At 38.2% G+C, this 13273-nt stretch overlaps 1 protein-coding gene across 8 annotated transcripts in view; it reads right to left on the bottom strand.

The window, feature by feature from the left end:
* AKAP10 (A-kinase anchoring protein 10) overlaps positions 1-13273 on the bottom strand; it is a 103484-nt gene that overhangs the window by 57215 nt on the left and 32996 nt on the right. For all 8 annotated transcript variants that reach the window (XM_045199325.2, XM_045199322.2, XM_045199321.2 and 5 more), the window contains exons 5-8: positions 8220-8318; positions 3835-3919; positions 2923-3046; positions 1392-1528 (exon numbers count right to left, since the gene is read on the bottom strand). In XM_045199325.2, the coding sequence (XP_045055260.1) occupies positions 1392-1528; positions 2923-3046; positions 3835-3919; positions 8220-8318 (445 nt within the window). The remainder of the gene's footprint in view (positions 1-1391; positions 1529-2922; positions 3047-3834; positions 3920-8219; positions 8319-13273) is intronic.

Genomic DNA, 13273 nt, shown 5'->3' with positions numbered 1-13273 from the left:
TAATAGTAACCTTCACTGAGAAATGGCTCCCTGCATGGACATGGGAGCCCTGGGGAAACAGGGTCTGTGCCCTGCGTGGTGACTGAGTTCCAGCCAGGACCTTACTAGGGCCACTCTCTGTTACGGCAGAAAGAAAACTCTTGTTTTTTGTTGTCAGTGCTTTCTTGGCAAAAAGTGAATCTTCCATCTTGTAACAAATAAGTTCATCAATATTCCTTCATGGTTTGAATTTTTGGGCACCCCAGACTAAATCTCTAAATGTAAATACCTGCTATTTCAATGACCATATAACAATATTTCTTACATATTTTCCAGAAATATACTACAATAAACACTGGACAAACATGAAGAACTACATTCCAGTCCAAGTGCTGCCACTAACTTGCTCTGTAACTTTGAGAAAGTCACTACCTCTCTGAGCCTTAGTTTTATTATCTGCAAAATAGGGAAAATCAGACTGAGATCCTCAATCTGGCTATTCATCACAATCATCTGGGTGTCTTCTAAAAATAAAGATTCCCAGTCACACCTCAAACCTGCTGAATCACCATCTCTCAGAGAAGACTGGAACCTACTCTGAATAAGCTCCCGGCAACTCTCCGGCAGACAGCCATCCCAGCCTGCAGAGCCACGCTCAGCAATCACTGATCTGGAGGCTCTCTGCTTTCTTCCAACCCTAACATTCATGGGTTCTCTTCCCTGAAGCTGTTCCCCTAGCACTTGTTTGTGGATACAAATAACACATTACTTTTCTTCACAAAGTAAGAAAAGTTAAGTGAAGCCGGCCTCAGCTTTATCACTTGCCTGGTATTTTCAATTCTGTTCACTGTAAGATTGCACTGCCCTCTCCTTTTCAGTGAAAACTAATTATTCACTGAATACTTAAGCTGGCTGAGCAGATTTGCACCAGAAAATACAATACACCATACATATTCATTCAGGACCCTTTATAGCCTATTCCAATTAGTTACATCTTCCTCTAATACTCCATGCCCAAGTTTCAATTACCCAAACTTAAGTTTCTTGAAAGTACCACATTCTCTCAAGTTTCTATGACTTTGCTTGTCAGTGCTCTACCCAGAATGTTCTTTTCTGCCTTCTCTGGCTAGCAAAATTCAATTCATTCTTCAGGACCCAATTTAAATCTTTCTTCTGTGAAACCCTCCCCAAACTCCACACCACTGTTCTACCTGTCACACACAAGACTCCCCTTTTTCTCCAGCAGAAAGTTTTCCTGTAAGCACACACACCATATGCAAAGCAGCTCTATGCAGCTCCCTGTGAGTCCCTTGACAGCAGAGACTGAGTTCATTCATTTGTATTTCTGAAGTACGTATCAAATACTCGGAAAATATTTGGTAAATGCTGAATATATCTGCAATAAAACTCACTTGTCATATAAAATCATGGCATCGTTCTGTGCCTCCTGTCCATCATACTGGCCCTTTTTGGCAGCAAGCTGACACTGGAAGTTATCTGCTGCCAACCAGAACTGTAAGATATTCACTGCATCTTCTTTTTCCATGTACTAGGAAGGAAAAATACAAAAGAGGAAAATAAGACTACATTCAGATTTCTCTCACCATCCCTGATTTGTAAGCTCTAGCTATTAAAATATAGGATATGAGCAAAAAAAAAACCCCAAAACAAAAAAACCCTAACAGGTCCATGTGTTTAGTTAATGCCAATCACAACTTACAGTCACTTGAAATCGAAAAGTTTAAAAACATTCCTTTGGGGAAAAAAACCCAAAAAACTTACAAAAATACAACCACCACACAGCTGGATGCAAACTTTAATGAACTGGAGTAAAAACTACAGTGAAGATGGATTAGTGGTTCCTCGCTGGCAAACATGCAAAGAATAAAGTCACCAGACCAACCCTTTTATACCTGATCATTTCCATCATTCCATGCAGCCATAGTAACCTGAACAAATGCTGACATAAACTTGTGGCAAAGAGAGGGAGTGAAAAAATAAATCAACTAAACTGTATTCTTGTGAAGATATAGAATGCAAGCATGGATTGAAGTTACTGCTTAGTGAGACTGGGAATCCTCTTACCTCTGCTTCATAGTCATTTGCTTGCAACAAAAGAATTTCATTTGCTGAAGCCTACAAATACTGTTACGCTACCATATTTTGCCATGTATAATGTGCACCTTTTTGCCCAGATTTTTGAGGGAAAAATAAGAGTGTGCATTATACATGGGTAGTACCTGAAATACCTTGTATCTGTTCTTGTGTTTTGTAATTATTTGTTATATAATATGCTCAAAAATAAATGCTAAAATTCCTTTATAATACAAAAAACTCCCAAGTATCTAAATATAAATAAATAAAAACTGAATTAAAAAATTAAAACGGAAGATTTTTTCCTGAAAGCTTGAGTCAAAAATGTGGGTGCACATTATACATGGGAGCGTGTTATACACAAAATATGGTATGTAAAATGTTTTCCCCAAAGAGATTAGTATACTCACTGCATTTTGCAGATGCTTTACTGTGCCATCCCACTAAGTGGCTAAAGCAAAGGTGGTGACAGTAGGAAAAAATTTACTACTTTCCTTTTTCTCTTCTGAAGTCTGGTCTGCAAATATTTACATACTAGAACCAAGCATCAAATTTTGTAGTTTTAAAACAGCTCCAAATAACTAAAAATATGCCTCTTCTTAATTAGGTTTTTCAAAATAGTTATTTTACACTGAATTTTCATGTTCTCTCTTTAATCTGACCAATATGTCATTAGAGTTCTCTTGCCATTACATACAACTTAAACAATAATGAAATTATTCAAATCCAGTTGACCTATTGGAAAATCATTTGTCTCTTCTATGATATTTTCTATAGACAGGGCACCAGCATTTATAGTTTAGAGGCTGAAATGCTCTAACAGAGTATGAAAGGAAATGCAGATTTTACCTCAGAGAAATAAAAGAGGGCTGACTCACAGAAGAGAATGTCAGCCAGGTAAACAGTCCCACTGGTCAACACTTCAATCTGGTATTTACAGAAATGATGACTTCGCAGAAAATCACTAAAGTGCCTGCACATGGACAAAAAGGGACAATTTGAGGGACGACCAAGGGAAAGAGCTTAACTGGGAAAAATACACTCTTTCCGTAATGTGCCTATTGTATCTTAAAAGCCTAGGTCAACACCACCTCCCTTCCCCATGGGGCTGCTCCTGATTTCTCTCCCTCTAAGTATCTCTCCCACCTCTTGGTGACTCTATAGCTTTCCTCTGATATTTAACACATGCTACCTCATGTTACAGTAACAGAAGAGCATGCCCTATTTCTCTCATTAGGCTGCAACTTCCTTCCAGGCAGGTAATATATCTAACTAGGCCTTGAACAGAAAGCACCCTTTCACAAATGTTAAATATAAGAATGAATACAAAGATTCTTTTTAAGAGCATGCAGCAGTAAGTAATTAAGAAGAAAAAAAAAAGCCCTTTGGAGGCAGTTTCACTAGCATGCACTAACAAATTAGGATATTTACCCAAAGACACATGCATTGTTTGAATAAACAAACCAATTCTAATAGTTACGATTAAACCAAAATGACTTCAAAATTAAAAACAAATTCTTTTAACTTAGAAAATATTAACATCAAAAATGAAAACTTGTTTTATTTTTAATAAGAGTTCATAATTTACATTAAAAAAATTAACTAAGATAGTCTTAGAGTTATGCCTGTAAGATCCCACAAACATTCAAAATACTTATATCCTCAAAGATAAATTGTTTTCAGTCAGTGAAACCCATTCCTAATACTAAACCCAAACTCTCAAGAAAGAATGCAAAATGTAAAAGTATGAAATTAACTTACTCTTGCTCCATTGCACTAAAGACTATGGACTGTGCTGAAACAAAACAGTTGGGATTCACCTGTCCATCTTCTCCACAAATCTTTGCTGTCAAAGAAACGATAAATAATTAAATTTCTATTAAACCCAAAATTTATGAATCAAAATAGGAAATAACTATAAAGAAAAATAAATTAGGTTCTAAATGAAACTAAAAGAAAATACAGAACAGCTGATCTTGAGGTACAGAAGGTCTTTCAAAGCATATACAGATGCAAAAGCAGACAACAAAAGATTTACCATAAAATTAATTCTACACATCAAAACACTTCAAAAACATAATAGGGGAAAAATTTGTAGCATGTATGACAGTTTCCTCTATGTATGACAGATTATCTTTTGTATATCAAGAGTCTTACTAACTAATAAGAAATGTCCCAAAAAATAAAAGAGTAAAGGACATGAAAAGACAATTACAAAAGAACAAATATAAAATGGCAAATATGAAAACATATGCACACTCATTAGTAATCAAATAAATATAATTACAAATTAAAATAAGAAGGTACTCCACCTTTCGTCTAGTAAACCGGCACAAAAGTATCTTAACAATCCATGTGTTTAAATGCTTAACATAGTGGGAATATAAATTAGTATATCTTTCTGGAGGGCCATTTGGCAGTTTCTAGCATAAGCTTTAAAAATGAACATACCCTTTCCATCAGGGATTTCATTTCTAGGACTGTTACCTAAAGGATTATGGATTTGTGTAAAGATTTATGTGGAAAAAAGTTTACCAAAATTTAAAGACATAAAATGTGCTAATGTTAGAAATTGCCTAAATAAACTACAGCACATCAATAAGCTGTTTAGCTATTAAACATCACTAGAAAAAAACCATACGACCATGATGGCTGCTTTCACTTTAAGTCCATGACCTCAGTGGGAACTTACTGAAACCCAAGGCCTGTACTACAGTTTCCCGGTCCATTTACTCTCTCACATTCTCCTAGACATGGCACATCTTCTCCACATCTTAACACCTCTTCTATTCTCTTTGCTTCCTACTTCACTAATAAAATAGGAGCAATCAGAAAATTATTTCTGTAACTTCCCACCACGTCTACCAACCCACCTGTATCTCTACTTATCTCTCCTGTTAACAGCAGATCAACGGTCCGCGCACCTGCCTGAGCAACCCTTTATTTGAGCACTGGACCCCATCCTCGTCTGCCTTCTCTACCAACTGCTTTACCAACTGTCCCCCCTTCTCCTCTGCATCAATTTTGTTTTTGCGATTGCCTCATTCCCACCAGCTAAATACACTGTATACTTGTTTGTATGCTACCATCCATCTGTTTTTAACATGTCACTTAAAAAAAAACAAAACAAAAAACCACTGTCCCTTGATGTAACATCCCCTTCCAGCTCACCTGTAGAGCAAAATGCCTCTTAAGAGCTGCCTGTACTTGCTGTCTTCATTCCTCCTTTTCTCTCTTAAGGCTCTTCCAATTAAGCTTTTGTCCCTAAAGGTCCACTCTAATTAAAATGACCATTGGTCCAATTGCCCATAGGGTTGCCGAATCCATTCCATTCCTACTATTCATCTTACTTCACCTATTAGCATGGCTTAACACCTCCAATCACTCCTTTCCCCCCAGAAACATTTTTCAGTTCCAGAAAAAACTACTCTCTTCATACACAGTTGATGTAGAAGGGCCTACATTACTACTGGCTGTTACTTCTAACTCTCCTCTGCTAGTTCTTTCTCATCTGACAGACTCTACATGTTAGGCCTGCTCTAGAATTCAGTCCTTAGGTCTCTTGTCTTAACTCATCACATACACTTGGCAGTAATCCGGTTTCATGACTAAACCCATCTATATGCTGATGACTTTCAAACACCTATCTCCAACCTGTACCTCTCTCATGAACTCCTCACACAGATGTACAAACTCCTACCTGACATTCACCATTTGGATATCCGACACCCAAACTCCCGACTTTCCCCACAAGCTATTATTACACCCACTCTCCTCCTCATGTTGTAAATGGTAACTACTCTCTCAGATATTGAGTCATGCTGGATTCCTTTTTCCCTATCACACACTCACTTTCAAACCAAAAGTAAATTCTGTCAGCTGTACTTTCAAAGTATTTTTAATATCCCACCACTTCAAGGATTTGTGGAAAATGGAGGACGCTGTGGAAGCACAGACTTTGGGTCAGTTTGAACCCCCACAGAAAAACTAAGTAATTAGATAGAAACACCAAAACCCCATAATAACACAATAACAAAAACCCATAATAACACAAAAACCGCAATAACAATAGCTTACGTGTAGACTTCTTCAAATAACCACTTACTTAAAGTACAGCTGTATTAAAATTCGGTTTGCAAACCGAAGAGAGACAAATAATTAGGGCAGGCTTTAGAAGAATGAGTTTAAAAAAGGAAAAGTGATTGCTCTAAAGATATATAGGTAATTAACCTTTTAAAATGCATAATAATAGACACTGGATGGAAACTTTCTCAGATCCATCAATCACTAGATGTTGTCATCTTGACCCTTCAGAAGATTTTTCTCCTCATGGGATTATATCATTAATTTGATAAAGTTTAAAACAAGAAAAATTAGAATTACCATGACATTTCATTTTCAAATGTTTTATTTGGCTCAAAACGTCTTCTGTTTCTCCCCTACCCCAGTTTGGTTATCAATTGGTACAAACCTCCTAAGGAATCAATAGCCAACCAATTCTTTAACTAGCCCAGTTCTAATCAGTTAAGACACTCCAGTTGTATTATTAGAAAAAGTCAGTCTAGGGAAGTCTGGAAGACAGTAGCAACAAATTCCCATATAAAAACAGACAATGGAACTACATAGAAAAACCAAAATCCCATGACAACTTTGCAACAAAACTGGGTGAAAATCCCCAAATACTAGTAGATAAGGACAAACCACCAAGAGCCATTAAGACCTATGTGTTACAGGTGTCTGTCAAAGAAAAGGAAAACAACAGGGACAGCATCTGATGGACCCAAAAACAGCAATGGCTGTTCACTGGCCAGTATGGTAGGACAACTGTAAGAAGCACAGCTGAGACTGGGGAAGGTTTTGCTGCCTCCAATAATGAGAGAATGCAAAGGACCTACAGTAAAGACTGAAAGAACCTCATGCTGGGAAGAATCTGCTAAGAGTTGAATAACATGTTATATTTCATAAATCAAAACTACTAATTTTTGTAACAAAAATACAGAACTTACTACTAGAACTTGATGGAAATAGCTGTTCAATGAATAAATGAACCATTTTTACCTGTGATTACAGGTGCACCTAAGGTCTTGCTGAGGAAACACAGTAAAAGCCTTAACTTTTTGTGTGTGTGTGGTTTACAGACAAACATACTTATGTGACTCAGTACACACATACATGTGTATATAAAATGGAAACAACTTCCTGAAATTATGTTTCTTTGCCTTTACTACTGTGAAGCACTTTGATTTTCTAGTCTATTGTTTTTTGGCAGTGGGATGAGGACAGAGATTAGTCTCAATCTAGTTTAAAAAACACTGCCAAATAGCATACTGATTAATGTGTACAGGTCTGGTTCAAATCCTGATTCTGCCACATCTGAGCTGTGTTATGTTGGGAAAATTACTTACTCTCCATGCTTCAGTTTCCTCATTTATAAAATAACTACATTTAAACCGCAAGATTCTTTAGAAGAGTAAATGAGTTTACCCATGGAGTACTTAGAATATTGTCTGGGACACAGTAAGTACTCAAAAATGTGTGATATTATTGCTCTTGCTGTTGTTTGATTCCAGTCAAAGTCTAAGAATTTGGGCCTAACATATAAGAGAGTAAGTTTGTAAGTGAGTTACAGATATCTGAAAACAGATGGGAGGCAGGGTGAGGTGTGGGTGAAAAAGATGAATGGATTAAGTACAGATTGGTAGTTACAGAATAGTCATGTGATGCAAAATACAGCACACAGAATATAGTCAATAGTGTTGTAGTAACTATGTATTGTATCAGATGGGTATGAGATATGTCGGTATGATCTCTTAGTAAGTTATGTCTAATCACTGGGGCGAACACCGGAACCTAATATAACAATGTATGTCAACTGTAATTAAAAAATAAAATGATTTAAAAATGCAAAGAAAAAGATTAGAGTTTTTCTAAAAGGAAGCAATGTCAGATTGTGTGGCAGTATTTGGAAAGGACACAGAACTGTGCTTAAGAGCCTGTAAGTTATATTTAAAATAAACATGCTTTATTACACCTGGGGAAAAAAAAAGATATCTGAAAACAGACTAGGATTCCATGTTGATAAAAAGATAACTTTTTATAACGAGAAATAGACCTTTCTTTTTGCCATAGCTTCAAGCACTGCTTACCTATGATATCGTTTCTCATTGCTTCTGTAATTGGTATTGGTTTAGCAGCATCTGGAGATATATATTTGGTGAAAGTATTCACTGCATCTTGTTCTATGCCTGTAAAGGAAGAAGGGGAAAACTTGAAACTCACAATGCAAATTGAACTAGCAATGGATTATATTCATGAATAGCAGGGCTTAGTCAGCTGTGAGCCTAAACACACATGCATGTGCACACACACAAATGTGTGTGCCTGTATGCATACTACACATACAAATACACATGAAAATATATTTAGGACAAAACAGATCTCATCATAGTATCGCTGTTCGCAGTCTGATTTGTGGAAAGGAGGAATTATATGTGTATTTCCCCTCCACTCCTCATCTAAGCTAACAAGCTCTGTAAGAGCAATGACACATGCATGCTCTCTTTCCAGTCTCCTCTTCAAAGCCTGAACTTGAAGGACTTGCTCAGCAATATATACAGGGAGGAGCTCAAAAATTATTTATAAATCTACATTTTAAATACGTTACAAAATAATTTCACATTCATGAATGTTTCACTCATTTGACCTTCAAAACCCTAGAATGTTAATACAATGCACCTCAAACTTTGTTTTCTCAGGACTTTGATGATCTTAAAAATTGAGGACCTCAATTTTTGTTTATGTGAGTTTTATTTATAGATATTAAGGGTATTAGAAATTAAAAAGGAGAAAACTCAGTTAAAATTAATAATGTTAAATCTGCTAGAAGTTAACATAGACATTTGTTTAATGGAAAATGACTTCTCCAAATTGAAAAATTTAGTTAGAAGAGGGCAGTGTTTAACACTTGTCCTGAGCAAATTACTGGACTCTCACATCTGCTTTGGCATTCAATCGGGTGTGGTTTTTTTGTTTTGGTTGACGTATATTGTGACACCATAATATAACAGAAAATGTGTGTGTATACATACACACACACATACATATATTCTCCATTCTGGTTCTTGGCACAGAGCTCCTAAAATCCTTGGAATTTCCTGAGTGGTAGGGACAAAATGAGCATCTTCTGTTATTCATAAGCCCCTCTGAACCATAGAAAAGTCTATGGTAATGAGGTGACTGGCAGAAAGGGTGCTAGTTGCTAGATCTCTGGGGAAGGTAGAAAGGCTGGGTATCATAAATTAATAACCAGTAGTCAACACTTTTTTTAAAGTTTAAAGATTTTTTTAAAGATTTTATTTATTTATTTTTAGAGAGAGGAGAAGGGAGGGAGAAAAACATCAATGTGTGGTTTCCTCTCGAGCACCCCCTACTGGGGACCTAGCCTGCAACCCAGGCATGTGCCCTGACTTGGAATTGAACTGGCGACCCTTTGGTTCACAAGCAGTGCTAAATCCACTGAACCACACCAGCCAGGACCAATGGTCAACATTTTAATCAATCATGCCCATATACCAGAACCATAAAAACCCTCAATGAAGTGGTTCAGTTTCCAGGTTGGTAAATGCATCCATGTGCCGAAAGGATAGCACACCAGAACTCCACACAGACAGAGGCTCCTGCACTTGACACCCTTCTGAACCTTGCCCTATGTTCCTCTTCCTCTGGCTGTTCTTTTGTTTACTTTCTATTATCCTTTAATATCAACCAGTAAACAAAGTGTTTCCCTAAGTTCTGTGAGCCATTATAGCAAATTATTGAAGAGGAAGGTGTTGTAAAAATCCCTGATTTATAGCTAGTTGGCCAGAAGTACAGGTGACAATTTGTATCTAGATAAGCAGTTGTAAGTGGACTTACAACTGGCACGTGAAGTAGTGGTGGGAGCAGTCTTGTGAGACTGAGCCCTTAGCCTGTGGATTCTGCACTAAATCCAGGCAGTTATTGTCAGAATGAATGAAACTGGAAAATTCCCAGTTACTGTCCACAGAAAGAGAACTGCTTTGAAAAGCATACATTTTGTATCAGAAGTGTTGTGAAGAGAAAAATGGATTTCTTTCTATATGTTAAGAAAATCTGGCTTCAGAGATGTGTACTTCGAAAAAGGAGTGTTAAAAGCAGTTAGCTTTTTAAGATAACTGTGGACATAGTCTTCTCTGATACTGCACCAAAACTTACCAAGTGGTACTTTCTTAAAGGTTAGTTAGTATGTAGACTCCGGGGAGAACCAAGATGGTGGCGTAGGTGGACACACTGCGCCTCCTCGCACAACCAGAACTGACAGAAAATCGAACGGGGAGGAAGTCCGACACCAAGGAAATAAAAAATAAACATTCATCCAGACTGGTAGGAGGGGCAGAGACGGGCACCGGGGCGGAGAGGACTCGCGTGGCCTTGGCAGGACTGAGACTGGCAGAGTGTGGGACGAGCAGGGCAGGCAGTCTGACCACTGGCAGACCCTGCAACCCCACATTCGCGCACAGATAAGTGGAGAGGGCCGGACTCAGAGTGGCAGAGAATGGGGCAGGCAGAGCATCGGGCAGCACCCTGCAGCCCCACATTCACGCACAGATAAACTGGACAAACGGCAGGGAGCGAAGCAGACCTCACAACCCAGGGCTCCAGTGTGGGGAAATAAAGCCTCAAACCTCTGATTGAAAGTGCCCCTGGGGGTTGGAGTGGCAGCAGGAGAGACTCCCAGCCTCACAGGAGAGGTCGTTGGAGAGACCCACAGTGGCCTGGAGTGTGCACAAGCCCACCCACTCGGGAACCAGCACTAGAGGGGCCCAGTTTGATTGTGGGTAGCGGAGTGAAAGATTGAGATCCGGAGGAGAATGAAGCGGGGGACATTGCTCCCTCTCGGCCCCTCCCCCACATACAGCGTCACAGCCATGCCACCAGCGTTACCCCGCCCTGGTGAACACCTAAGGCTCCGCCCCTTAAAGTAACAGATGCGCCAAGACAAACAAACAAACAAAAAATGGCCCAAATGACAGAACACTTCAAAGCTCCAGAAAAAATACAACTAAGCGAGGAAGAGATAGCCAACCTATCGGATGCACAGTTCAAAACACTGGTTATCAAGATGCTCACAGAATTGGTTGAATCTGTTCGAAAGCCAGATGAAAAAATGAAGCCTATGCTAAGAGAAACAAAGGAAAATGTACAGGGAACCAATAGGGATGCGACGGAAACTGGGACTCAAGTCAATGGTGTGGACCAGAAGGAAGAAAGAAACATCCAGCCAGAAAAGAATGAAGAAACAAGAATTTGGAAAAATGAGCAGAGGCTTAGGAACCTCCAGGACATCTTGAAACGTTCCAACATCCGAATTATAGGGGTGCCAGAAGGAGAAGAGGAAGAACAAAAAATTGAAAACTTATTTGAACAAATAATGAAGAACTTCCCTAATCTGGCAAAGGAAATAGACTTCCAGGAAATCCAGGAAGCTCAGAGTCCCAAAGAATGGACCCAAGGAGGAACACACCAAGGCACATCATAATTACATTACCCAAGATTAAACGCAAGGACTTACATCCAAGATTACTGTATCCAGCAAAGCTATCATTTAGAATGGAAGGGAAGATAAAGTGCTTCTCAGATAAGGTCAACTTAAAGGAGTTCATCATCATCAAGCCCTTATTATAGGAAATGTTAAAGGGAGTTACCTAAGAAAAAGAAGATCAAAAATAGGAACAGTAGAAATGACAGCAAACTCACAGTTATTAACGACCACAGCTAAAACAAAAACAAGAGCAAACTAGGCAAACAACTAGAACAGGAACAGAACCATAGAGATGGAGATCACATGGAGGGTTGTCAATAGGGGAGTGGGAGGGGGAGAGGGGGGGAAAGGTACAGAGAATATGTAGCATAGATGATAGGTGGAAAATAGACAGGGGGAGGGTAAGAATAGTATAGGAAATGTAGAAGCCAAAGAACTTATAAGTATGACCCATGGACATGAACTATAGGGGGGGAATTTGGGAGGGAGGGGGTGGGCAGGATGGAGTGGAGGGGGGGAAATGGAACAACTGTAATAGCATAATCAATAAATATATTTAAAAAAAAAGAATGTAGACTCTGAAACCACAACAATGAACTTATATTCTGTTATATTAAAATTGACTGCTCTAGCTCCCAAATTTCATGGATCTCTTTCCTCATGATTTTATAACATCAGATATTTCCATCATATATTTTAGAAACTACTGGTTTACTGGCTTATGCAGATCTTTCAAATCTATGTTGCATCAGAGAGTAGAAAAAGAAATCACATCCTCAGTATTAGCAATGATCTTATCAGGACGCTCTTTAAAGATGTGAAGGCACAGAGTGGGGAATACAAGTTTTCCAAAATTGTAATTTTCACTCAAAAAGCTTAAATTTTACCATTGGGCAACAAATACTGTCAGCTGTTCTTGAAATAACAAGTTTACTTCATTTGTTCCCAAGAAAATGTTTGCTGAATATCCAACTCTGCATAACCATAGTCTATAGTCATTCTTACAAGTAAAACTTGTATTCCATTTAAAAAGCAGCTACTTGAATTCACAAAAACAATCAGCTACACATGTACTTTTCCTTAACAGAAGTAAAATGCTTCAGTATGCAGAAGTGCTTCTGCATATTTCCTACATGATCACACAAAAAAGACAACATCTTAGAATTGTTGTGGAAATCATTTTGGTCACATGGACCCCTTGAAAAGGCCTCAGGGACCCTCGCTGGGTGTGTAAATCATACTTATAGAACCTGTGGGGTTAGCAGAGTAGCTTATCCTATTTTTATAGAAAAGAAACTTATGTACAAAAAACTAAAATGACTTAGTTGAGTCAAAAAGTGCTGGGGTAAGGATGGGGCCAGGGAGAACTACTAGCATAGAGTTCTTGTATGTGATTAAAGTTAAGTTGTTATTGGCTTAAAATAGATTGCTGTCACTCTAAGACCTTCTATGTAAGCCCACTACATTAAAAAAAAAAGGAAAACAGGGAGAGAGAAAAAGAGGGAGAAGAGACCTAAAAGACACTCAGAAAACCAGAATATAACAGAAAATCCCACCCTATCAACAAGTACTTTATTTTTCTAATTTTTTATTTATTGATTTTGAGACAGAGAGGGAGAGAGCAAAACAGAGAAAAAGCAA

This window comes from Desmodus rotundus, chromosome 9 (assembly GCF_022682495.2).
Source record: "Desmodus rotundus isolate HL8 chromosome 9, HLdesRot8A.1, whole genome shotgun sequence".
NCBI classification, from domain to species: Eukaryota; Metazoa; Chordata; class Mammalia; order Chiroptera; family Phyllostomidae; genus Desmodus; species Desmodus rotundus.
Note: the sequence above shows the minus strand (reverse complement) of the source record. Positions and strands in the feature narration are given on the sequence as shown.